The sequence below is a fragment of the Acanthopagrus latus genome, chromosome 12, assembly GCF_904848185.1.
Source record: "Acanthopagrus latus isolate v.2019 chromosome 12, fAcaLat1.1, whole genome shotgun sequence".
In the NCBI taxonomy this organism is placed as follows: Eukaryota; Metazoa; Chordata; class Actinopteri; order Spariformes; family Sparidae; genus Acanthopagrus; species Acanthopagrus latus.
Genome location: NC_051050.1, coordinates 17,554,359 through 17,579,217, shown reverse-complemented (window position 1 = coordinate 17,579,217; position 24,859 = coordinate 17,554,359). Strand labels below are relative to the sequence as shown.

At 39.6% G+C, this 24,859-nt stretch overlaps 1 protein-coding gene across 13 annotated transcripts; it reads right to left on the bottom strand.

Annotated features, from left to right (window-relative positions):
* On the bottom strand, positions 1-23,752 carry shc3 (SHC (Src homology 2 domain containing) transforming protein 3). 13 transcript variants are annotated; one of them, XM_037118141.1, is made up of 17 exons: positions 23,455-23,752; positions 20,719-20,840; positions 20,544-20,624; positions 18,780-18,953; positions 16,209-17,366; positions 12,445-12,515; positions 9,531-9,594; positions 8,383-8,502; positions 8,118-8,177; positions 7,244-7,297; positions 6,636-6,687; positions 6,416-6,545; positions 5,859-6,009; positions 5,586-5,679; positions 5,291-5,482; positions 3,742-4,067; positions 1-3,648 (listed from the first exon to the last, which is right to left on the bottom strand). In XM_037118141.1, the coding sequence occupies exons 5-17, from the start codon at positions 16,854-16,856 to the stop codon at positions 3,520-3,522; spliced, it is 2,091 nt and encodes a 696-aa protein (XP_036974036.1). In that variant the 5' UTR covers positions 16,857-17,366; positions 18,780-18,953; positions 20,544-20,624; positions 20,719-20,840; positions 23,455-23,752; the 3' UTR covers positions 1-3,519. The 13 variants fall into 13 exon arrangements, with proteins under 13 accessions (XP_036974036.1, XP_036974039.1, XP_036974031.1 ...); XM_037118144.1 differs by having other exon boundaries at positions 18,780-18,948; XM_037118136.1 differs by having other exon boundaries at positions 16,209-17,610; positions 20,544-20,840.
* Positions 23,753-24,859: the final 1,107 nt, after the last annotated feature.

Sequence of the window (24,859 nt, the reverse complement as noted above, 5' to 3'; positions counted from 1 at the left end):
TACACATTCACGGTTTTATTGCCAACAGTCATACAGAATAATGATAAACCCATACAACCAAAAAAGATTAAATTTGTAAACATCATTTGGACTTCTTTGTTTTTTATTTCCTTTTTTTTCTTTTTTTCTTAACTATACCTGTTCCAAAATAGTGAGTTTTTCTGTGTGATTCCCTCCGTCAAACATTTATATTTAGAATCTGGAAATGATACATTTATAATATATAATAGAGAGGGAGGGAGGGATGGGGGGGAGACAGATAGAGAGAGAGATAGAGAGAGATAGAGAGAGAGAGAGAGAGAAAACAGTAGTCTCAAGCAGCAACACGCAGCAGGGCGAAACACAACCTCTAGTGAACAGGCATGCCCCATTGAAAATCAGCTATTGCACTTTGAAGAGAGAGAAAGAGAGAGAACGAGAAATAAAAATACCATTTGTACAAATAAAAGGCACATTTTCATCAACAGAAAAATCTGGAAAGAAGCCATGTTCTCTTTTTGTGTCCCAGCGGTGTTTTAGTTTTGTTTTTATTTTTCTTTCACGCCACGCAGCTAATTTGTGGTGTTAGCAGAGAGATTTTCAAGTATGGCGTTTTTTTTCTCTTTTGCCCAGGTGGTTACTACAAATTTGCTCTTCAAGAAAAGACTAATACCAAAAGAATTGTACGTTAGCTTATTGTTTGTTGTTTTCTTTTTTCTTTTTTTGTAATTTAGCGCATTATTCCTTCCAAGTTGATAGATGTATGGAAGCCATGAGAGACAAGCTTAAGAACATTCTGGTGATCCGATAGAACTTGTTTTCTCTCCTGTGTTTATCACTTAAGAACAGGAACAAACAAAAGGTTTGGCAAAGATAATCTTGCATAGGCCAGATGTTTTTGTTGTTGCCAGATTTAATTTAATTAGAATTTACTGACTTTTTATTTAAGTCCCTGTGTTTTCATCAGTGAAAACTTTTTTTTTTCTGTCAGAAGTCAGGATCATTTTTCTTGGTGTTTGTTGTTGTAGTACTCTGTTCAGCCACAAGAGGGTGAAATGCACCCACTGGTCTTAACCTGACATTCTTACTGTAACCATAACAAAGCTCATTACCTAAGCCCAAATCTAATTTGCTTGCATGAAAACACTGGACAATTTCCAGGGGTGTTTGTGGTATTTTTAGACAAAACGTGATGTTTTCGTTATCCTGACTGAGCAGTTTTTGTTCCTAAACCTAACCAAAGTGCACTTTCACAAGATGAAAGTAAAGTTTCAACATATCTCATACTTGCAGTAAAATAATAAGCCAAAAGTTACTCTGGCAGTTGGGTTGAGATGATCTTATTTGTTACCTGTCAAAAAAAGTTTTCTACCCGTTTCTCAGATTAAATAACATGTCTGGGAAATTTAGACAGATTATCATGACAAACTCCTTTATTTCACTTGTTCTTACGTCAAAAATATGGGAGAGAAAATTAAATTTAGATCAGACTTATCGTCAGAAAACTCATCACCACAAAGTGTTCTTCTAATTTGCCTCTCAGGGCATCCGTATAGATTTAATGAAATTATGTCACAAATAACTGGGTTAAGAAAAGTTGATGGCAAGAAACTGTTCAAAAAAAGGAAAAAACCTTTAAATGATACTTTGTGCCCTTTTTGTCCTACACATTTGTCAAAAATCCCAAATATCTTCCTTTCACAAGGAACACAAGGAGTCAAGGAAGCCTGAAAGCAAAAATAATCTGGTGCTGGATAATTACCTAAAGATCCTGATTCTGCTCTTTGCTAAAATGTGTGTTGTTGTGAGATGCATGTACTGTACACTCCCTCTTGCAGCAAAATACAGGCACGTTATATTACATTGCATCTGTCTTGTCAAACTCATTGAACACATGCTGATTTTGGTTCAATTGAAGTGGTCCAGTGCATATCAAATACAATGCCCCATTCATTTGGTTTCCATCAGAGTACTGACAATAGTAAGGATGAGAGCATTTTTTAAAAAGTTCTGTTGCAATAACTGCTGTGAGCTGTTTTCTAGAAGCCGTTTTTTGTGTGTGTGTGTTTTTTTGTTTTCATAATTTTGATTCCCGCTCTACAAAAACAGTCCGTTTGAACCCAAAGACAGCAAACTGCTCTGAGGAGCGATTGTGTACTGTGGACTGCAAAATGTAAATTAAGCCCCGACCTGTAGAGTTGCATTTTCCCCCCGTAAAGCAAAAACACAGCCGGCATCCTTTTGCTACTTACAAGTGATAACACAAAGAGAGTTGAGTGTGACTGACAGGGGTAAACAAGCATATCTGTTATGACATCTAGTGGCAATAAAGCAGTCTCGCCATCAGATATCCACACACGTGAATAAGTGAATGTGATCGAACATCAAACATTCTGCAGTGAGTGCTCAATATTTCGTCTAATTCGCAAGTAAAGTGTGTAAATTACGTCTCAACACATCAATAATTCGTTGTGGTACAACTGTCACGGAGGGTCTAACTGATCTAACTCTCCGATTGTGCTATTCGTTTTGTGATGATTCCAATGATGACGGTAACTTTTACGAAAAAAAAAAGGCGAAAATGTCAATCAAGAGTGTGAGAATATCCGTTGCATGACTCAAGCCCCCCCCGAAACTAATCATCGACTACACACCTAAAAGAAGAATCCAGAGGAAACCAATTCAGAAATAATCACTGGTTGAAAAGCATAAATATTTTACAGTGTCAGCATACACAAGCACCTCTTTGAAATAAAGGGGCATCAAGGTCTACGAACAATGTCCACAAGAACGGTTGATTTTAAGTCATGCGACTGCAGTGACACGAGAAAATACTTCATAAAAAAGGTTGATCTTTAAAGCCATTGACAGCACTATGAAGGATGTCTGTTTGCACCCCGACACTTTGTGACTACTGCAAAGCAAAAACACATTTGGTTCTAATCCCCAATAAAAGCAGATTTCATATAGTGACTAATTGAGTGAGCTGTCACGCTATTGGTGAGATTAAAGGACATTTATCTAAAGTAATTCGTTACAAACAGCATTTTTTGTCCAAACTGTTTTTGTTTTTTTTTTGTTTCCTCGACCTCTCAGCCAACGGTTTCCTGTAGAAATGTGGTTGTGCTTGACAGACAAAACTAAAATTTCAGGATTTTTATTCTAAAATACTCTTGTTAACACCTCTCTGAGGTTTGATTTGCACTTCATCTAAACTACAAGAACAACTGTCTCTTTTTTTTATCTTTTAAAACACCAAATCAAGATATTATGTCCAAATGCACCTATGTCTTCTCAAAAATATAGCATTTCAGTCATCACAACAAAATAATAACAGTTCTATAAATAATTTTTTTTTCATCTTAAACAAATCTTGCGTCTTTCAGTGCCTCCACAAAAAGTAACAACGGGCCAGTTTCCCAAATACACCGTCAGCGCCTCAAGCCTTTAAGCATCTTCTCTTCGTGTTTCATCTTCAAGTTTCAGGATGGTAGGAGAGACTGTCCGGAGCTTCCTATTTCCCATCAGGCATTGCAAGCATCACTGTTTCCTTCCAACGGGCTGTAGGAGACACAGTTCACTCCCAGCGGACACAATCGGCAGATTGTTGTCACGGTGATGGCCAATTAAATGGCTAATGCTGTCAAATATGTGATCTTTTGTCCGTACCTTTGAAAAGAGAAAGAAATGTTAAATGTCTGTTGTGGACTAATAATTTATAACTATCTACAGTATCTCCCACAGACACACATTTCTTCTTACCGTGCCCTCAGGGTCCACCAACAGCAGGTGTTTGGCAAGTCCATTGTGCATGCCCGTCAGTACGTAGGACCCTGGGTTGGTAGTGCTCTTACGAACCAGGAAGTCCCCGTCGTCTTTCAGCAGTTTTTCAGCGTCACGGCGGCTCATTTTGCCGTGGTACCACGTCTGGCCCTCCAGCTCCTCCTGTGCCCGGAAGGCCAGTGAGCGCACGAGAAGAGGGCTCGAGTTGTCCACGGACGCCGCCTTGTGGAGAGCAGAAGTCTGGGACAGGGGCTGCCCCTGGGACGACGGATGGGACTGCGACTGAATGGCGTCCTCGAAGGGCTCTGGTATGGATGAGGGCAGTGCCAAAGTGAAAAATTAAGAGAGGAAGGATACCTGTGGCAGAATGTCAGTTGACCTCCTGCAGGTACATCTCAACTATACGAATCCATGAATCAGCTTCAGAAAATGGTATTATTCAGGAAACTTCCTGTAAATGTACATGTACATGTTTTCACACTTGCACATATCGGACAACCAATATACAATGTACACTAATATCCATAGAATTGAATATCATAATAATAATATCATATAATAATAATAATAATATAAGATATAATAGTATATAATAATATTGAAGTATACATGTAATTTAAGTCGTACAAGCTAAAGAACAACTTAAAATCTTTAGTTTACTAATTAGTTTCCTCAAATTTTTTAATTATTTTTCTCTGATTTTACAGTGTACAGACAATTTAGAGTTACCAATTAACCTGACAGGCATCTATTTGGATCGTGAGAGGACCTGAACGGAGGGAAAACAAGACAGACTCCACACAGAAAGGAGCAAGACTGTGCATGAAACACAAATTGTTATTCTAAAATATCCAGTAATTGTATTATTTTTGACAGAATATCATAATGTTGGGGATCTTTTACAAATCATAACTTTAATGACTGACTAGCACAAGCCAATACAAATTACAGCAACATTTTAATGTCAAATTATACTGTATAGTATGTATAGTACTGCATTAATTACTTATAAACAACTTTCATTGACTGAATTTTTCCACATTGTGTTGTGCAATAGTCTGATTGAAATCTAACTTTCCATCAAGCAAGAGCTGGAGGGAGTAAACTACAGAAAGTACAGAACAGGAACGGCTCACTTCTGAACAGTATAGTTCACTGCTCACATGTAATTTGTGTCATGGATTCTTCATACACAGTTATACACATCCTCATATAACTGATCTGTCATGTATGATAATAGCAAGGCTCTTGTTGAAAGGAGTAAGGAATGAAGCGGTACACTGACATTAACACTGTTGTCCTATTGTCTTCACTCTGAGGAGGTGTTATTATAATGCCACACTGAAGTCATAGAGAAACAAAAGCGAGGAAACCCCTATAATTAAGATCTGTAATTAGAAAGTCATACAATTTGTCATGAATGCAGGGCAAAGATGCTGCTCGGAGACTGCAACAGGTGAGTCTTAACGAAATCCACTGTTCAAGTCACGTGACCAGAGACTGAAACTACCTCCACGCCGACACTTACTCATGTCAAACAGGTCCTTCTGCGGGCTCTCTTTGGCCGCTGCTGCCATACCCTTGGTCACGTTTTCCGCCTCCGCCTGGAGTGCCGCGAGCACCTGGGCGTCGATCTGCTGGGTGTTCACGTACGCGGGCATCTCTCCTGTTTTTGACGCCTGACCTTTGCTCTCAGGCAGACTGCTGATATCAAATGATCCTACAGGAAGAAATCCATACAGACAATCACAGCCACAGCGTTGAATTCACTGAATTCTGCTAAATTAAACATGTCTTACTGGTTGAAATATGGATTTTCGTACCCTGTTGTATAAATATGGGCTTTCTTTCATCTCCCCAGTTTTCTCCACAGTGCCGCCCCTGGTAATACGTCTGATCTACCGAACCTGGGCCGATCTGGTGAAATACAGACACACATCAAATCAGTTAGGACACATCTGAGGGTTGATATTTAAAAAAAAAAAAAAAAACAAAGTTGATTGTGCTACTCTGATTGTGTCCACATGAGAAGAAAAGTTCAAATAAACCATTCAAGTTCCTGAGATTCATCCTCATAAACTGAGTGGTACATGTACCTGGCATCCATCCGCTGCATTCTGATTGGTCAGCCGGGCGTCAATGAAGCCTCCAGGAGGTGGCATCTTACCAGGAATGTTGTTATAGTAGGGATGTTCTGCTGTCTCCTCCTCCTCCTCTGTCCATGGTAACTCATCCATGTTTAATACCCTGAAAGAAAAACACATTTTGAGGGTGAACTCAGTGCGGTCTGTGAGTGTGCTTGTGTTGTGACACACACTACAGGATAGCTGGGAGAGATTTTGAGTCATATTCGTCCCTACCGACAACTGAGGGATCAGAATATTCTTGATTTGTGGCTGGTCTTAACAGATTATCTGCCAAACCTATCCTGTAGTGTGGGGATTCACAAGCTGTTGTTACATGGACAATATTTCGTCAACCTGACTTAAATCATTTAAGGATTTAGGGTAAACTGTTTTATGGGACAGGATTATTAGTCTCTGGTGTTTACGAGCAACAATGAATTTGAATTTGAGGCTTCCAGTTTAAGCCCTGCTTACTCACTCATCCCTAGTGAATACGCCCTTTTGTGAGCGTTATGTGAACACCTTACCTGTCATGTGTGGAGGACAGCTTGCTGGAGGGACACTGCAGGTACTGCTGGAAGCGAAGGTCAAAAGCCTGGCCGATGGTGCTGATGACGTCCTGGGCCAGACCGTCAGAGCACTCCAGGATGTGACACGCTGATGAGGGTCAGAGAAACAAATTCTAATATGCATGTTGCATGTGAGATACCGGACACTTTATAAAGTAACCAAGGAATTAATACCCACCTCTTCTGTTTACAGGGTCCTTTGCTACATAGGCAACATAATCTGTCGTTTCCTGAAAAAGACACATTGTTGTAAGAATTTCCAACTACGGTATAAAACATTTATTTTGTTATTAAGTCACTTTATCCCTGATGAAAATTAAAAAACACAAATTGATAATGTAATATAATTTGGAAAATCATTATTATTTGCTTGATGCCATGATTAAAGGGAGATAAACATCTTTTTTTAACAGGTTTTTTTATAAAAAATATACAGCATCAGTCAATCAGTGAATCATGTTTTATGTAACATTCAGTTACATAAAACCCCTAAAAGTTTTGCAGTTATGCCAGATAATCTAACAGTTGGAATATAATAATGGGGCGTTTGGGGGTTTAAGATTACATTTCTGAAAAGCCAAAAGGGTGTAAGTTGGGTATGTTGACACATTCTTTGTACTGTAAATAACTATACTGCATTGAAAGGTGTTCTAAATAATAGTATCTCCCATAGGCTAATAATAACGCCCTCCAAAATATAACTGTAAAATTGTCAATCAAATCTTTTTGTCATGAAGTACTTTGAGTTTAATTTGATCACAAGACACAGGCCCTCGTGTTACTTACAGGGTCTCCACCTGATGCAAAGGAGATGGACTGCATGTGATGGTTGGCTATGATCTGTCAAAAGCAAAATCATACAGTAACTGGAAGTTAGTGAATGCCTCTTTATACACACAGAAACAGTCAGAATGTGATTCATTTCTTTGCCTTGATCTGGTATCGAACACAATGTGAGGAAGCCATATTGGAAGTATTCAGCTCAGTGGCCCTTACAGAAAAAAAATGATATCAATGATTGCCTGTTAATTATGGAGCTGGAACAAAAAGGTACTATCAGCTAAAAAAAACTTCCTCTCTTCAAAGTTCGATACGCAAACCTACCTGAAGCACTTTGTGTGTTTGTTTACTATGTGCAGAAATAAGGTTTATAAAAGCTGTGGTTAACAGTATGCTTAACATTGATGTTTTTGACCAATTTTCTTCTTATTGCATATAATTAACTTTCAGTTTAGAAGTTGTTTTTTTTTTTTTTTACAGGCTGTCATCCAGCAAAAATATAGTATTTAGTCAGCTAACCATCACTGCCTGGTTGAAAACACATCTAATAGGCAGCTACAGTGAGAGCTTACATGTTTACTTCCTGCTGCCTGGTTCGAAAGAGCCAGCGAAGGTGAAAAAAACTTTTTCTTGAACTATAACTTGGACGTTGGGTGAGTCAGGGTAAGTCCCCAGATGTAGCGCTTTCTCATTGGGAGAACTGTTTGTCTTGACTGAGATATGGAGGGGATTTGAATTATTTTGTGCTTCGGCACCATCTGCTGGTAGTATCAAGAAGGACACAGTGATACAAGTGAAACCACTAACCACCGCTCCCACAAAAAAACTATTTTATTAGCCATATAACTGGCTAAATGTAGTGATGTGCCAAGTTGCCAACCTCCTTTGGTAATTCTAGAAACATCTGGAGGGTCACGTGCTCTTTCTTTCCTCTGCTATTCCGAAATAAAAAAAAATGTCAACTGATCAGTTTTTATCTTTTAAGATGAAAGTTGAATGCCCCTCTTCAGTGAAACCTTTTCAGTATTGTTTTTTTTTCTGACCCAGAATAAAGAGGGTTTATGTAGATCCTCTAGAACATTGTCTTCAATGTGCTTACGTGGCTCACAGCATCCTATAACTGTTTACAAAGGTTGCACACTGACCTGTTTGCCATCAGGGGTCATCAGGTTGAGGCTACTGGTGGAGATATTTAGGTTGATGGACATGCCAGCAAACTGCAGGTTGCTCTTCCCCAGGATACTGGACAGAGCTTTGGATGGTGGCTGAAAGGATCAGAAAAGGGACACAGAGACATAAACAAACAAATTAGAGCAACCAAGTCTATGATCATAGTTATGGACAATTATTAAGCTTTAAATGCACTGGGCTAACAGTACCTTTGGACAGAGCCAGGAACCTTGTATCCAGTCTTTATGCTAAGCTAAGTAAGCCAGGTGCTAGCTGTAGCCTCCTATCTAGCTGTCTCTGCATAGAAGTCACTAAATATACCTCCAAAAGATAGCGCACATCCCAAATTTCATTTTGTAATCACAACAACAATAATAATAATAATCCCTGGTACTGATGGTGTCATCCTAGCGTGTTTGTCACACAGTCAAAATAACATGATCTTATATCTTACATCTATTCTGAGAGAGAAACTGGTCTGCACTGATTTTTTGTCATATACTCTTCCCTGACATTTGAACAAGCTCTAGAGAGCAGAGTAATGCCTCATTTCACACCCCACATTCAGACAGGCTCCTCACACATTGTGGACACACCATGTACATGCACGCACACATGGAAGACATGGGCACGCACACACACACACACACACACACACACACACACACACACACACACACACACACACACACACACACACACACACAAGCTCAGCCTCCTGATCACAGATATTGTGCACTACATGAGTCACTAAGCACTGTGCGCGGTGTGCAATGCATCGTGGGCTGGAGCTACGCCCACGCACATACAGTGCCATACCTCTTCATCTCTCTTCTCTCTCCTCAGCCTCTCTCTTCTCTAAGTACAATCTCTCTCTCTCGTTTCCTCCTCCCTCTATCTGTCTCCGTTTTCCCTCTCTTTTTACATGAAGGAAGGAAAAGAGAAGACAAACTTACAGAGGCGATTCTATATATAGAACGTGGAAGGGTAAATGAATATCTAATGCTGTTTCCTCATATTCGCTCTACTGTATTTTTCACCAACATTGCATTTTCTCAGCTCTCTCAGTCCTTCCGTGATCACTCCATCTCCCTCCCTCTTTTCTCTCTGTCCATCCATGTACCTTTCTCTTCCGCAGAGCTCCTTTGGTCCCTGGAACAGCCTCACACACCAGGCTGATGGCTTCCCTGGAGGGAGGGCGAAAGGAGGATGAAGCCAAGATGGTGACCACAGACACCCACAGAATCACAGTTATTTTGACATGGAGTTAGACTGTATTTACAGTTAAGAATCATGCCAAGAAAACAACATGAATATTTTGTTGTCTTGGAAGGAACAAGTGTGAACTCAAGAGCTCTGTGAGGCTGGACGCAGTAGGGCTGAAACTACCGATTATTTTCATTGTCAATCTGACATTTTTTCACAGTTTCAGACATTTTATAGACCAATCAACGAATCACTAAAAAAACGAGGGAAAGAAAAACTACAACCAGTGTTTCCCAAAGCTCAAGACAATGTCCTCAAATGTCTTATTTCGCCCACAACCTACGGTAAATATATTCAGTTTGCTGTCATAAAGGAGTAGAAACGACAGACTATATTAACTTTTAAGAGGCTGAAATCAGAGAATTTTGATTTATTACTCAAACAAATTAATCCATTATCGAAATAGTTGCTAATTAATTTCATAGTTAGACACCTTATTGATTAATCTTTGAATCTTTGGGAGAAAGGCCCAGCAGAACTCTCAAGTAAATGCTAACATCATCATGCTAACATCCTCTCATAGTATATAAGTAAAAATAATAAATAATGTTTTACTTAAAGAGATAATTTCAAGGGGATCACAAAATCAAAACTAAAACTTGGTGTGTAAAAAAACAAAAAAATTGTATCAACTGAAATGAATAAATAAAATCTACCATCTTTAGTCTTGTGCCTGACTAATAACCACAATATCATAATAAGAAATATAACTCTATGCTGAAACTAGTGGAATCGAATGAAAAATACATAAACTATAAGTACACTGCTTTAGACGAGCAAAACTGCAGGTGTATTTTCAAGCCCCTTTTCTCTCATGGCTAATTATTTCAATTGTGAAGACTTGTCTTTAATATGTTGATGGTTTTTTTAGGGCACATGAGCTGGTATATGTTTTCCCTTTTTAATGTTTTTTTTGCCCTCTTTTTTACACATTCACTCACATTTGCAAAGCAAAAGTAAAAGTTTAGACTTGACATGTCCAACTGCCCTCTTATTTTATCTTATTTCATTTTTTTTTTTACTTTATTTAATACCATTACTGTCTTAATTATGTATTAATTAAAATAAATAAATGTAGGGGAAACAAGTAAATGAAACCGTTCAAAGAAAAAGATTGTATTTATAGTCTCTCTGAACTCTACAGGCTGTTACGCATAAAATGAAATCACCTTGGCCACAGGAGACCTGAGTCAAGATTCAATATGCAGTGTAGAGTGTTTTATATTGTGCCATAGGGAATATTGTAAATGCACTGCACCTCCTGAAACCACGCAACTGTATCTTGTTGTGCAGCGCTACACATTACAGAGTGAAATCTAAAACTGTCTTTAAGATGTGAAGTGAACTGTTTCATCTGCTGCGGCCATCACCGTGATGTCACATGTATGTAAAAGTCAACAATGTTTGAATTGAATGGTGGCAAAAGATATATACTGCTTTGATGCAGTAAAAGTCAAATTCCCCTCTGAGATGAAGGAGAATATTGGTTTCATGACAGAAACAGAGACGTTGATTTCTGTATCCTTTCTACCTGGATAATTCACACACAGCAGTAGGTTCTTTTAGAAAAGGAGAAATCTAATAATAGCAGCAACATGAGACATAGCTTTATCTCTCAGTTTGTCTATCTCTCTTTATTAGAGGGAAACAGAAACACACACACACACACACACACACACACACACACACAGTGAGAGAGCCCACTGCTGTGTGGCCTTGCAAGCTAACGTTAGTCTGGACTGACTTCAGGAAGTCAAGCATAAAAGTGGACATGACACAAACCGATTCACTGTTGGCCTTTGCCTCACTGCACATTGGTCAATGATTTCAAAGATACACATGGACTCACAGAAGACTCCATGCAAACAAATTGCGATGACAGGAAACGTAATCCAAATACACATGATCATCAAAATCGTGGGAGTGGGACTGCAGATAGAAACGTATGGATTCTGAGGACTTGTAGTTATACGTTTACATCTGATGAGGCATGACAGGGAGCAGTGGCTGTCTTAAAAAATACACAAAACTAAATTTATTCAGTGCTAAAGGGAGTCATGTGTAGGCATTTGGGCAAAGATAAAAATTCAGAAACTTTATTTTTAATTTCCAAACACTAAAACATCAGAACTGTATGCAGTTCACAATAAATTCATCATTGTCAGTCTCTACAGTGCTACTCACACGAGACTAGTATTACCTGGGTTCCTCAAGTTATTTGTAAATTTGTCAAGATGACATATTTGACATAGTTAAACTTTTTTTTTTGGGGGGGGGGGGGGGGGGTGTCAGAAAACTATACTGATATGTTAAATGAGTGGTGACAGAGAAGGTTAGGAGCACCGAAAGGTTGTCATAGTCAAGTTCAGGCACAAAGCATCTATTACTTTATCTAAATGAGCTGAAAGTGTGTTTTTATGCAGCAGAAAGTGAACAAAACGACTGTAAACTATCATATTAATGTAGATTTTGAAGGACAAGATCAAAAATGCGATTTTAAAATGATACAGGTGTGTAAATGGTGTAAATGATACATGGTTATAGGGACAGTTGTTTTCATGTTTCAGTAGGTAGCGGCTGAAATGCTTGAGAGTACTATTGCATTTCTACTTCAAACTCCAAACATGGCTATTTTTGTCAATGGACAATTGAGCCTTTGTTGTGATTATTTGGGTGTAAACAACAAAGCAGAATAACTGATTCGCTGGGATTCGTTTCATAGGAAATCTCAGTGAATCCTAAAAAGTCAGAAAAACCAGGTGTGGACATACCTCGTAATCTGTGATCTTGTGGTGAAGTCCAGCGATCTCATCGATCGAAGGACTTCTATACAGCCCAGATACTGCAAATCAAAACCATGAAATAGCATGTTAAATACAGCACATTCAATAAGATGTCAAAAGTTACATTCAGGTGTTCTGGGAATGTATAGGGGACACAACCAACTCCATGTGCTGGAAATAATACAGTTTAGATTTGTTGTCTGTCCTCTTTTAAGCTAGATTCTCATTAAATGTAAAAACACTGTCACTTTTCCATTTTATCATCTTGCTAAGATTGCTTGTTGTTTCAAACGAGAGCAACTGGTGAAGTGGATCTTCTGGAGAGTGACTCTACATATCGGTCTAAAATTATCTCTATAAGCTTCAGCTACACATCAGTTCTAACTTTACTAAAATTCTTAAATACACAATACATTATAATCTACTGTACTTTAAATTCAAATAAGTTGTCTAAAGTTCTTTGCAATGACTTGACTTGGCACCAGAGGTTAAGATCAACCAAACCTGCCTTAAAGCAGGTTGGTGCCAGGGCTTCAGTTGCCATAGTAACAGATGCTGATTCTCAGTAATTCTGTTTTTTGAAGGCTTTCCCGTGAGAAACGAAAATATCTCAGATTGTAAAAGATATCTGGTGGATTTTTTTGACCACTGGTAGTGCTGTGGAGCACAATTCACTTTCCTGTCGCTAGTTTCAGGCTAATCTACTGATCTACAAAGACACTTGTGATAAGAAAGGGCTGTAAATAAAAACACTGTAATTACCTTTAAAAAAAAATATATGCTTTGCAAATGTTTTATGAGGACGGATATACATACACTGTTTCTTCACTGCTGTGATTATTAGGCCTCATTGACACATTCAATGCATTTTTATAAGAAACACTTAAAAAGGAACTTAAGCATCTACCACTCAGCTGCGAAATACAGGCCGAAGATAAAAAAAAAAAAAAGAAAAAAAAACAACTTTGCATGCATGTTGTAGCTGTGTCGCACATCGGTTGTACACATCCTCATAATTTAACACTACATAAGATGCACTGGGCACATTAGCAATAGGGGCAGCATAGGGCCACTAGGGAAAGGGACAGGGTCAACAATGAGACTACAAATTAACACACACCTATAAAATAAGAGTTGGAAGTAGACCTACACCTGTTCTACGTTTGGTATCATGTTCTTTTTTGCTTTCCAGTTGAAAATGGAAACATCCAACAGAGTACACCCAACACAAAGTTAGAATATAAAAGAAAGTCAATGATTTTTTGATTGATCTGAAAAACTGTTACTACAGTGTGCCTCATAAGGTGACTGTAGTCATCCTATCCCATAAAACCATCTTCAGCAGCAGCAGCAGCCACCTACTCACATTACAACACCTCTCCTGATTAATATTGCACAGACCGGGAACATTTTGTGCTGACGAGTTCCTATCGTTATTACAATCACATTCATAATCTGGCTGTAAACAAAGCAGACATCCAGACACACTAACGTTTCTATTTCCACTCCTTCTCGCAGAGTTATTAGAATCATAACTTTCACATTATGAGACCCCTTCTCTCCGGTGAGTGTTTTTGCAAGTGCCAGCCAACAAATAACATTTTGTCAACGTGACGTTGTCACGTTTTTTAATGTTACCTATTTTTAGAACCCTGTGTTTGAAGTGCACCATTCAGCGGGTCCAAAAATAAATCAAGCACTTCTAAAATTGGTAGAAAACTATTCTGAGCACATTATGAAGACATTTCACTGCCACGATGAACAATAAACAAGTGCATCGTTCATACAGTCATAACTGAACATCACATTAATTATGAAAATCAATGGGAAGCCACAAATGATCTCAGTGAACCACAGAAATTTCAAAGTGATTGTGGCAAACATGCACTCACAAAACTACAGATACATGCACAGTACTGGCTTTACAACAGGTATAAATTAAGTCCTATATCATACTGGCTATAGCTCTTGCTAACCGGGGTTTGAATGTGCTCAGAAATTTTAACATTTTGTTTATTAAAATGCACAGAAAAGGCTTTGTTTTGAGAAATACCTGTGTGAGTGTGGAAAGGGCCTCAGTGTCCTGCGTAACACTGATTAGTCTGATTAGTTACACATCACAAGTAACAGCCAGCACCACATGGCTAAGTAACCCAAAATGCAATTAAGCCACAGAGTGACATCACTGAGGGTAATTTATCAATCTTCCTCTAGAGCCAATGAAACAGCTTTAAAACTACTTTTATACAAATGTAGTCGCACTCCCCAAGAACTGTAAACGCACTTTAATGTATAAAACTGGTTATTTACCTGCATTGTGAACAGTTAATAACTACAACATAAATGCAATAATCAATGCAAAAAGAGGGTGATCTCTATAATCAAATAATTAGGAACATGACAAACAGTCATGTGATCACATGATCACATGCCTGTTAAATGGGTGGCTCTTTGTGATGAACGCAGATAATTATCACTCAAATCTGCAGTTCCCCTCATCTCTTCTGAACATTATTTTTGTGGGGGTTTTTTGTTAATTTTTGCTCCTCTTTCAAAGACAAAATCTAGACCGACTGTGCAAACAAACACATAGCTACCATGGCCTAAAAGTGTGAGTGTAAACAGTGTCACTGTCAATCAATGTCCCTTTAGAGTAATGGTGCATGATGGGCGAGGAGTGACCGCATGATGTTAATTAAAAGTGCTGTGAGCATAACACCACGTTGAACTCAATACACACAGGACTCAAACCACAGGAAAAGCAGAGGGTGGGGGTGGGTGGAGGGGAGCACAGACCGGACCCATTCCCCCAGTCACAGTGTGGATGCTTTCAGCAGCATTGACTGGACAAACAAGCGCTCCCCGTCCTTAATGCAGTTAATGGAATGCCACGCTGGTCACAGACACTACAGGCTTTGTTCAGACAAGTTGGAGTAGGTGTCATATGATGGCAATTGTACAGCGTAACTTAATTTGGAAAAATCACATTTTTGCACGTATGCTCAAAAAATAAATGATGCTTCTTGTTTGTATGTTCAGGCAACAGCACACTTTACTGTGAGGTTTCAGGGAAAATGGTTTGTTCCATTTTTTCCATTCACTTGATACCTTTTCGAGCCAGGGCTCAGCATCATCACTCCTCATGCTAGTGACTCATTGCTAGCACGATGACATTCACAGCTCTCATAGTTGTCCGCCAAGTTGTGCTCCTTTAAATGATTTATGATGTTTGAGTGACAGTTGATTAAGGTGAGATATGATGACACAAACATGCGCTATGTATCTGGTTTTTTTTTTTTCCTGCTCCACCATTTCACTATCTGTGAGCTAAAACAGCCATACAGCTCATAGGGATGCACAATGTACAGAAATAACACATCACCATGGTTACAAAAGCAAAACGCTGCGGCTGCACATACACAAGACGGACAAAAATACCGTATTGATTGAATGGTTCACAGCACTGATTAATGCTGTGTCTGTTTTCCCATCACTGTACTTTTCCTCAGTGTTGACCTTCTCCATTTCCTGAATTATTCAATGTCTTTTTCTGGTCGCTGCTCCTTCACTCAGCCTTCTGCTATAGCCAACCTACATACACCCACTCAAGGGCATGTGGTGATGTGCCATTGAAACTAAATTATCTCTCCTGTACCCCCACCCCCCTCCACAAGCTTGAGTCATTGAAAGAAAAGAGAGAATGGTGTAAAGAGGAAGAGGGAGAAAAAAAAAAAAACAGAAAAGAGACCAACCTTCACAATGTATGTCACTCCTGGACCTGAGATCTTCTCGCTCGAGTGTAGCCATCCTCTGGAGGGTTTGCTCACCAGTCCACCACCTCCTCCACCTGGATTCCAGTCCACTCTGCCGGGCTGGAGCTCGTCCAGCCTGCTCTTCTTGCTCATGCTGACGGCTGGCTCCAGCTGCGAGCAGGGGGTTGAATGGGAGGCCGAGCTGCACAGAGAGCCGCCCACACCAGAGGCTGCTGCTGCTGCCGCTGCTGCTGTCGCTGCACCAGGGCTCGGGCCACTGGAGCTGCTGGAGCCCGATCCCCCACCCACCTGCAGCTTAGACACAGCCAGGTCCTTGACGGCCGAGGGCAGACCCTTGATGCCCAACAAGCTGCCTGAGTTGCTGAATTTCAGGCTGGACACCTTGTTGATGAGGGTACACAGGGTGGTGCCTCCATCTTCCAGGTGGTCAGAGCCGTGGCTGGTGGGGGTGCTGGAAGCAGTGGTGGTGGAGGAGGACTGGACGTCAGTCGGGGGTGTGTAAGATGTCTCGGCTGCAGACTGGGGGGTGGCCGAGACCTTGGGGTTCATGGACAGGCCGTGGAGAAGCTCATCGACGGATGTTACTGACTCATTCCTGAAGCGGTTGTATTTGGTACGGTGAAGCATACCCTTCTCTCTCTTGCTCTCTCCCCTCTCTCCACCAACCGACACGCACAGCCTGCCTCTTTCACAAGTGTGCTGGCAGACGTGGCTGAGCCGTGCTGATTACCCTCTCCTGTAACATAGCAGCAGCGGTACAGGCAGCAAACGCCTTTTAGCAATCACAGGCCACCTGACTGTAATTTTCTCTATTGAGGTTACAGTGGTGGTTGTGTGGAGCTGCTGCTGCTGCTGCTGCTGCTGCTGTCGCCAAAGTCCAATCTGCTCTCAATGAAATCCAGAGCTGCAATCCAATCCGTCAGAGAGAAATATACAGACACAATCCATGGAAACGCAGCATTGAGGCAGAGGAAGAAGAGGATGGAGAGAAAAGGTCTCTCAAAGGCTGCCAGTGTTGTGGTGCAGCTTGTTTGGTTTCCAGCGGTGATGCTGCTGCTGCTGCTGATGGTTTTTGGCTTCAAAAATCCAAAAAGTGAGAGAACAGAGGAAGGTCTATGTTGTCGATGATCACGGATACTGCGAAGGAAGAGCAAATACTCTCTACTGACTGCTGCCTGCCTGCCTGCCGGCTCAGAGCTAAAGCATGACTCACTGATCTGAGAAAACCTTCTCAACAAAAGGCTTGCTGAACACTGCAAATCACTTCCTGTCGGAGGGAGAAAAAAAAACCTCCCACTTACAGCACACTAGAACCAATCAATTTTTAAATTCCCCAGTCTGATATTTAGTCCCTGTAATTCTTTCCGTCTTATTTGTTTTTCTGAGAAAGGGGAAATGAAAAAGAGAGAAGGCTTGATTACTTAACTTAGTAACATAATTATTGGCAATAATTTGCTTGAATTCAGGTTAAACACAATTCATATCTTACAAAATGGATGGTACCAGTGGACACACACTATAAGCTAACCATAGAAATTATAATAAATGAAATATGTAATGAAAACTCTAGTTTTGACAGATACAATCAGAGTGCCTGCCAAAATAAAAAGAATAAAAATCTAAATGTTGCCTAATGATGTCATTTTTAAAAAGGATGTAAAAGACACATCTATAAATCATTGAAAGCAACGATACAGTATGCAAGAATATGCAACATCATTAATATATTGTCAGTGTTAATTTATAACAGCTGCAGAATATGGGCAGACATCCCTCCTGATTCTCAGTTAATGTACTTTCAAAAACATGACTGGTTAATTCACTTGTTTCTGAGCAAAAATATCTATAAGCAGACATTAAAAAAGCTATTCCTTCCATAAAATTCTTTTGAGAACATTCATCTAATGTGCAGCACTAATTCTCCATCATCATTCTGCAACTAAGGAATAAAACATTAAGTTCTCAGATAGGAAGCAGATATAATCTATATAACAGTTTGTCTAAAATCTCCAGCAATCAGTCCAGGTTGAACAACATGAATAATACTCAAACAAACACAACATGAATGGCATGTTTCTCAGGCAGATGAGTCAATGAAACGACCAAAAGGATAACAGAGGGGGAAAAAAAGCCCATGAGTCTCCTTAAAACCAGCAGCAATGAAGCATCTTTGTCTCCCCGGTAGCGGAAAGCACACAGCCAGACACCATTCATGTAAAATGTCCACAGGAGCATCTAGCAAAGCCGAAAGACTGACACTCATTCATAAGCAGCTTCCGCTCTCACTCTGCTGCAGATTTCGCACTGCAGTCCCTCCCAACATCTCTCTTTCCTGCCTGGCAAATATAGAAAAAAAAAAAAAAAAAAAAAAGACAGCACGTCTGCCTCCTCTCCTCAGAAAAAAACGGCAAACACAAAAGGAGGGAAGAAAAGGCAGCCCCTCGCAAATCAAAAGAGGTGGCAAAGAGACAAAGGAGAATAAGAGCGGAGGACAAAAAAACACATGCAATATTTAGTCTTTTATGTGAATGAAATAGCAGGCTGGCATACCAATGTTTCTGTGAATGGAAGCAAGGCCTTTCTGCCTCTGCAAGGCAATCCCTTGGGATGGCATGGTCTTATCCAATGAGGAGCCAGCAGGATGACTCATTCAGGGGAGGCTTGCAGAATAGTGGAAGAGACCATTCTAGACGCAGGTGTACATTTTGTTTTCTCTCGACTGCCCTTAGAAAATCATACGAACATCATCGGATATGAAATGTTTGCATAATTTATGAAGATAATGTTCTGTTAGCAAATCAAGAAATAAGAAAAACATCCAGGCAAGAAATGAGAATTAAAAATGTCCACCCCCTTGATTTTGATTGTCACCATTATCAGCTTTTTTTTTTTCTACATTCATGTGAACAGTTACCACCTACACATTTAATTAGTAATTTACTGATAATATGTATGAGTGCAGATAGTACAAATACACTAGAACAACAAATGAATTCAGGTTCACCGATGTGGTTATTTATATATTAGGACAACATTTGTCTTTTACGAATACATAATTAGCATCTTATTGATTTTACCTTTAGAGAGAAATCCTGCATGTTAATATTTTGTATTTTGTTGGGAATTTAAACATACACTATACCGACCTAAATGTCACCCTTTTAAATTATATTACCCTTTGCAATTCTGGTACTCCTTCAGGGATCATTAATGTGTATTATCTTTTCATCCTTTGTTTTCTGTGCTAGTGTACAGCTGACTGTTGACACATGTATTTCATATTAGTCTCACCTTGCTAGTAGACCGACTGAAACTTTGCTGATTGTGTATTTGCTGCCAGGTTAAATGTTTGATATTGTACAAAACATTTTAAAACCATCAATATCTTCCATTTTTATGCTCTTGTCTTGCAGTTATTCATCATTTTAACTAAAATATGAGCAACAATCTGATGTTCAGCATTATAAAACCAGAAATACTGCATGACTGCATGAAAAGCTGGGATGAGAGCAAGCTGAGTCAGTGCCGTATGGAAGCTCGGGGATGTTAATATCAAAATGAAATAATTTAATTCAATTTAAATAATTTTGGTATCAATTGTTACAAAAATAAAATTAGAGATTCTAATTACACTATTTCATAATTTTCAGGGCTTTACAACCCTGACATATTACAATATTTTAATTTAAAATGCAATCTAGCCTTTTTCATTTGAAGTTGACATCATGCTTTTAGCTAATATTACATTACAATATTATATTGCTGATGCTCGCTCATGTTACATGCAGTTAGGACAGGGTGTAAGGTTTGTTTTGTGTAATGAGGTAAGAATCACCCATCGTTTATAAAAAAAAAAAAAAAAAAGGCAGGACATAAGATGCATTTCAGCCCCAAGAAAGGGTGCAGAGCAGGGCTATCATTTTTGATTAAATGATTATTGTGGCTGAAAGATTTCATGATAACAATATCATCGCGATATCCACTCGTACGGTAGAGTGTCTCGCTCTCGTCTGTCGTCTCCTTTGTCATGATTGTGAGGCAGTAGCAGACACAAGCTGTGGCAGTAGCTAGCTGCTGCGTGTTGTTGTTTGTTTTTTGCGTTTAATGGCGGGTGGCGGCCAGTGTTAAGGTGCATTATAACAACGCAAGAATGAAATCATTTAGGAGCAATGGATTACTTTAGACGATAATATCTAATGCGTATCATCAACATTTCATCTTTAAATAATTCAATGATAACATCGTTATATTCACATAAAATGTTTTCGGAGGACTGTATCCATGGGAACAGAGGTGTGAAAAAGTTCTACTCACCCACTGTCATGTTGTGTATGCAGGCATCCAACAAAGCTGAGATCCTGAGGCACTGAAGGCCCACCCACAGTTTTTCTACCTCTGTGGAGGGAACCACAAGGTGATTGAGTTGAAAAGAAAAGGCGGGAATATCTGGATCGTCAACTGAAATAAGGAAAGAATGATGGTTTGTCACTGTGGGTATCTCCTGCTTATTGACTGGTGCTGTGAAGAGACCCAGTCAGCCCTCAGCAGGAGTTGGTGGTGCAGCAGGGTGCACAGGCCCCAGCGTGGAGCTTCCTGTATGATGAAGTCCATCTGTGGACAGTTCACAGAGCATCTCATCAATTATAAATACGATGGCACAAACATTAATAGGAGTCTGACCTGTCTGCACTCTCTTGGTGTTCTCTTTCAAAATAAGAGTGCGCTGATAACATAAACATGAATGCGTCTTTCACCAATTTGATAAACAAAATATAGAGGGTCAGCCATCACCCAAAGTTCACAGCATTTAATTTGATTTAATATCAATTTTTATCTCATTTTTCCGACATACGTTAAGAACGAATGAGAAATAAGAGACAGAGGAAAAGAGCATCCATTGGCAAGGAAAGCAGCAGACACTTCTTCACTTGACTACTGTTGCCAGGTTACCAAAAACATTAAAAAAAGCAAGAGTTATTTTCAGACGAGCTAGAAGCAAAATAACCAACGTTACAGAAAAGGGCAGACACAGGCAACTGGTAAAATGTGACCACATTTTTTTGTTTGTTGTTTTTTTGGCTATCATTTTTGAAAAGCGCATTATTTACAAACATCCCCAAAAGAGCTCCAGAGATAAACCTACTGACTTAATGCTTGATGAGGATTCATTTAACTGGGTTTGCTGCCATGAAAAACAAACAACCACCTCTTGACACAGGTTACAGTGAATACATACCGTACCTAACCTCACAAGGTTCGGGTCTAGCCCTACTCTGCCCCTACAGTTCATGAGCGTACTGCATCCTGCTAAAATGTTCCAATTAGTGCTAAACACAAGGTACAGCTCATGCTCCGGGGTCTTCACGTTACAGGTATTCACTTGCAATCTAGCCTAGTATTCTAGTATTTGAGTCATGCCAATAGTATGGGTGGACATCCAATGTTAGATAACCAAATATACAGAAAATGTGAAAGTTTTATTAAGATAGGATTACAACACATTCAACGTGACTTGTTTGTAATGAGTTTAAATGCCCAAAAAGTGCACACTCAGTTTTGTTGAAATAAAACATGGGGGCAAAATATTGTGCAATACTGCAAAATACAATGACACGATGTCACACAACCATCTACTTCCCTCTGGGTCACCACAATTATTGCAAGTTATGGAATGATGGCAACAAATAGTTGACCCATATATATCATTTACGTCACGTGGACCAGACAGACCTCTAGATTGGATGAAAATATAAATAAAGGTTACACAACACCATTACGTCCACACGGAATGGAATCCTAGTCAGTGTAATTTTCCTGTCCTACATTCACGACCTAATATTAGTTGGTGTGTGACCACATTTCAATAGCATTATTGCCCGTGGTTATACAATCGTGCATCATGTTTCTTAAAAGCTCAATGAAACACAATCCAATGAATGGCGAAGAGGGGAACAATATTGATAGCCTACTTGAAGAGAGCGGAGTGATGTAAGAACTTCCTGTGTGGACAATAATATCCGCAGCCTTGAGAGCTCATTTTCATAATCCTGTCTGGGGTATCATTGGAGCTTTCTGTGAATGGTTCATTAAAAAGGCGGCAGAAGCAGCGGAGGCACAAGAGGATCGTGCAGCATATGCACGAATGTGTGTGTGTGTGTGTAGCCCGTGACACACAGTGACCTTATTCTGTATATGCCATCCAAGCCATTTATCTAAACCCACTGGCTAAATGCTAATGATTGAAACTTAATTCCACAAATAAGAGACCTTTCTTTTTTTTTTTAGCTCTCCTAAATCATATTCTGAATATTATTTGGTTTTATAAAGCTGTATTCTACCTTTTCACATCGTCCACTCTATGGTTATGGGATGAGTGCATTTTTTATTTTTTGGACAAGCTGTCATTTAATGCCACATTTGAACAAAATCAGAATCTAGACATCAGAATCAATCTTCAATCCCCTTTATAAACCAGCAGCGATCCACAGAGCTGACAGCGTTTGTCAGGTGTGTATGTGCTGTAACGTCGATGACAGACTGGAGTTGGATGGGGAATTGTACTTTATTCATAAACGTAATGTTACAGAGGAGAATGTGATAGAGGAGAGCGAACCGGAGTCTCTGGTGAGTGCTGAGTTCACTGAGTTGACTGACCTGCATCACACACACACACACACACACACACACACACACACACACACACACACACACACAGATACACACATCCTCTCATTGTTTGCTAGCTTAAAGCTAATGTGCAGTTAACTTAGGTGGCTGTTTGGTGCCAATAAACACTTTTAATAATATTAATAACACTCTTGTCTCACTCTGTTATGTTATTGAGAGCCCTACTTGTAGGTTCTACTTCAAGAGGAAATACATATATTCTCCATTTAATTAAAATAAAAGGTTCTGAAAAAGATGAACAGAAAAGCCTGTAACACGTGAGATTAACATGACATGAAATGGTGAAACACACCATTGTTAACATCACTCACCTGTGATTTCCTCGTAACCAAATCAACTATTTAGACTGGTAAAACGACGCCCACTATGAATACAGGTGAATAATTAACTACTATATAGCCGAGCTAACATGTCTGAGGCAAAAATGGGAGCTAGCTAGCAAACAGCCTGTTTGATTTTTACTGCAGTCCTCGTCCTTTTCTTTGGCAAAACAGAAAAATTCTATTATGGAACACTTCCGATAAAGTATAAATCTTACCTTAGTCGTTGGTCGACGTTTGTTAAAGTACTTGCAGTTAACTTTAGAGGAAATTCACCAAACAGACAGTCGGTGCGGTCGGTGGATGCTCCCCTCCTGTAGACAGCAGAGGGCAGTAATGAGCCGTTAACGGCCCGAAGCGACACAAATGCTCCAAGCAGAAGTCTCATGAGGAAATGTATTCCGACAAGCGACATTAAGATCACATTCATGTCTCATAAGAAGAAAGTCCAAATATAAATCTTTCGGTTTTCCAAGAGAAAAGACTTAAATGGTGACGGCTAGGTGATTGTTGCTAACCGCCGCCCCACGCTGGACTCGAACTCGTGGGAGAACCAAGAGTCCACATCTTGAAGAAAAGACAGATTTAAAGCAGCCCAGTGGCAGTGACTGAAGGTAACCAAGAACGTTTACTCAAGTAACTTGAGCTATTGAGCACTTGGACAATCCATCCACCTTGCAAGTTTGGAATGTCAAGATCCGTATTAAACAGCATGATTATTACACAGGTCACAATTTAAGGCTGCTCTGAAATGTGCTGTTTGTGAAAAACAAATGGAGAGAAATGAGCCTTTGTGTGCATAGATAAAGAATGGAAGCACTGATCTGCCATCCCCAATAACTAAGAAGAATATTTTATTTATTCATCTATTAATTCATCTAATCTATTATTTATTCATGATATCACCAGACATGTTCTGCCTCAGGAACTGGCTGCATAAATGTTCCACAGCTGCACTGGATGTTTGAAGGTGTGTGGAGGTGCAGCAGTCCCAAAGACAGATCTGCTGCATGAGACATGATGCAGGTACCGTCTGTAGTATTAACTCTCACTGGGGTCTGTTCAAACACTTCAACATCAGGATGCTTGCTTGGCCTCAGAATTGCAAAATGCACTGCTCATCTGAACTTATAACCTCACTGTGCCAAAATGAAGAAGTTGTGACCATGTTCCTGAATGAGGCAATGGAGTCATGTCCTGTCAGAGCCTCGCGTCCTTTTCTGCTGAAGCACCGACACGATCCAAGTGGCATCAGCTGTATGTTCAATTTATATAAAGATTTGTTCTCACTACATCTGCCCTGGTCAAACAAGACTACTACATCCAATGTGCCTGAATTCAATCAATGGGATATTTCTTTTACTAACTAATATGTAACAAGGGTATTGCATGAGTTTTGAGTTCCCAGAGTCTTGTGACTTCATGCCAAAATCAGCAAATTGAGCTGATGCTGCAACACGTCTTGTGTTTATTGTTATTGTGTGGAGAAAGACTTTCAAATTAGGATCAGAGAATGACATCTGAAAAAGAATACTAAGTCAGTGTTTAGATAAGTTTGTTGCTGCGGCACCCAAATCCTGTTTTGTTTTTTATTCCCCCCTTGTGATCCCGTACATGGTCACA

What these genes read in the sequence shown, in the direction of transcription:
- shc3 (XM_037118136.1), bottom strand. Translation starts at nt 16,856, where the DNA reads ATGCTTCACCGTACCAAATACAACCGCTTCAGGAATGAGTCAGTAACA. An exon ending in TTCTAGAATTACCAAAGGAG is followed by an intron (nt 7,298 to 8,117) that starts GTTGGCAACTTG and finishes TGCTTTTGACAG; the next exon opens with ATCATAGCCAACCATCACAT. An exon ending in GCCCATATTTATACAACAGG is followed by an intron (nt 5,483 to 5,585) that starts GTACGAAAATCC and finishes TTCTTCCTGTAG; the next exon opens with GATCATTTGATATCAGCAGT.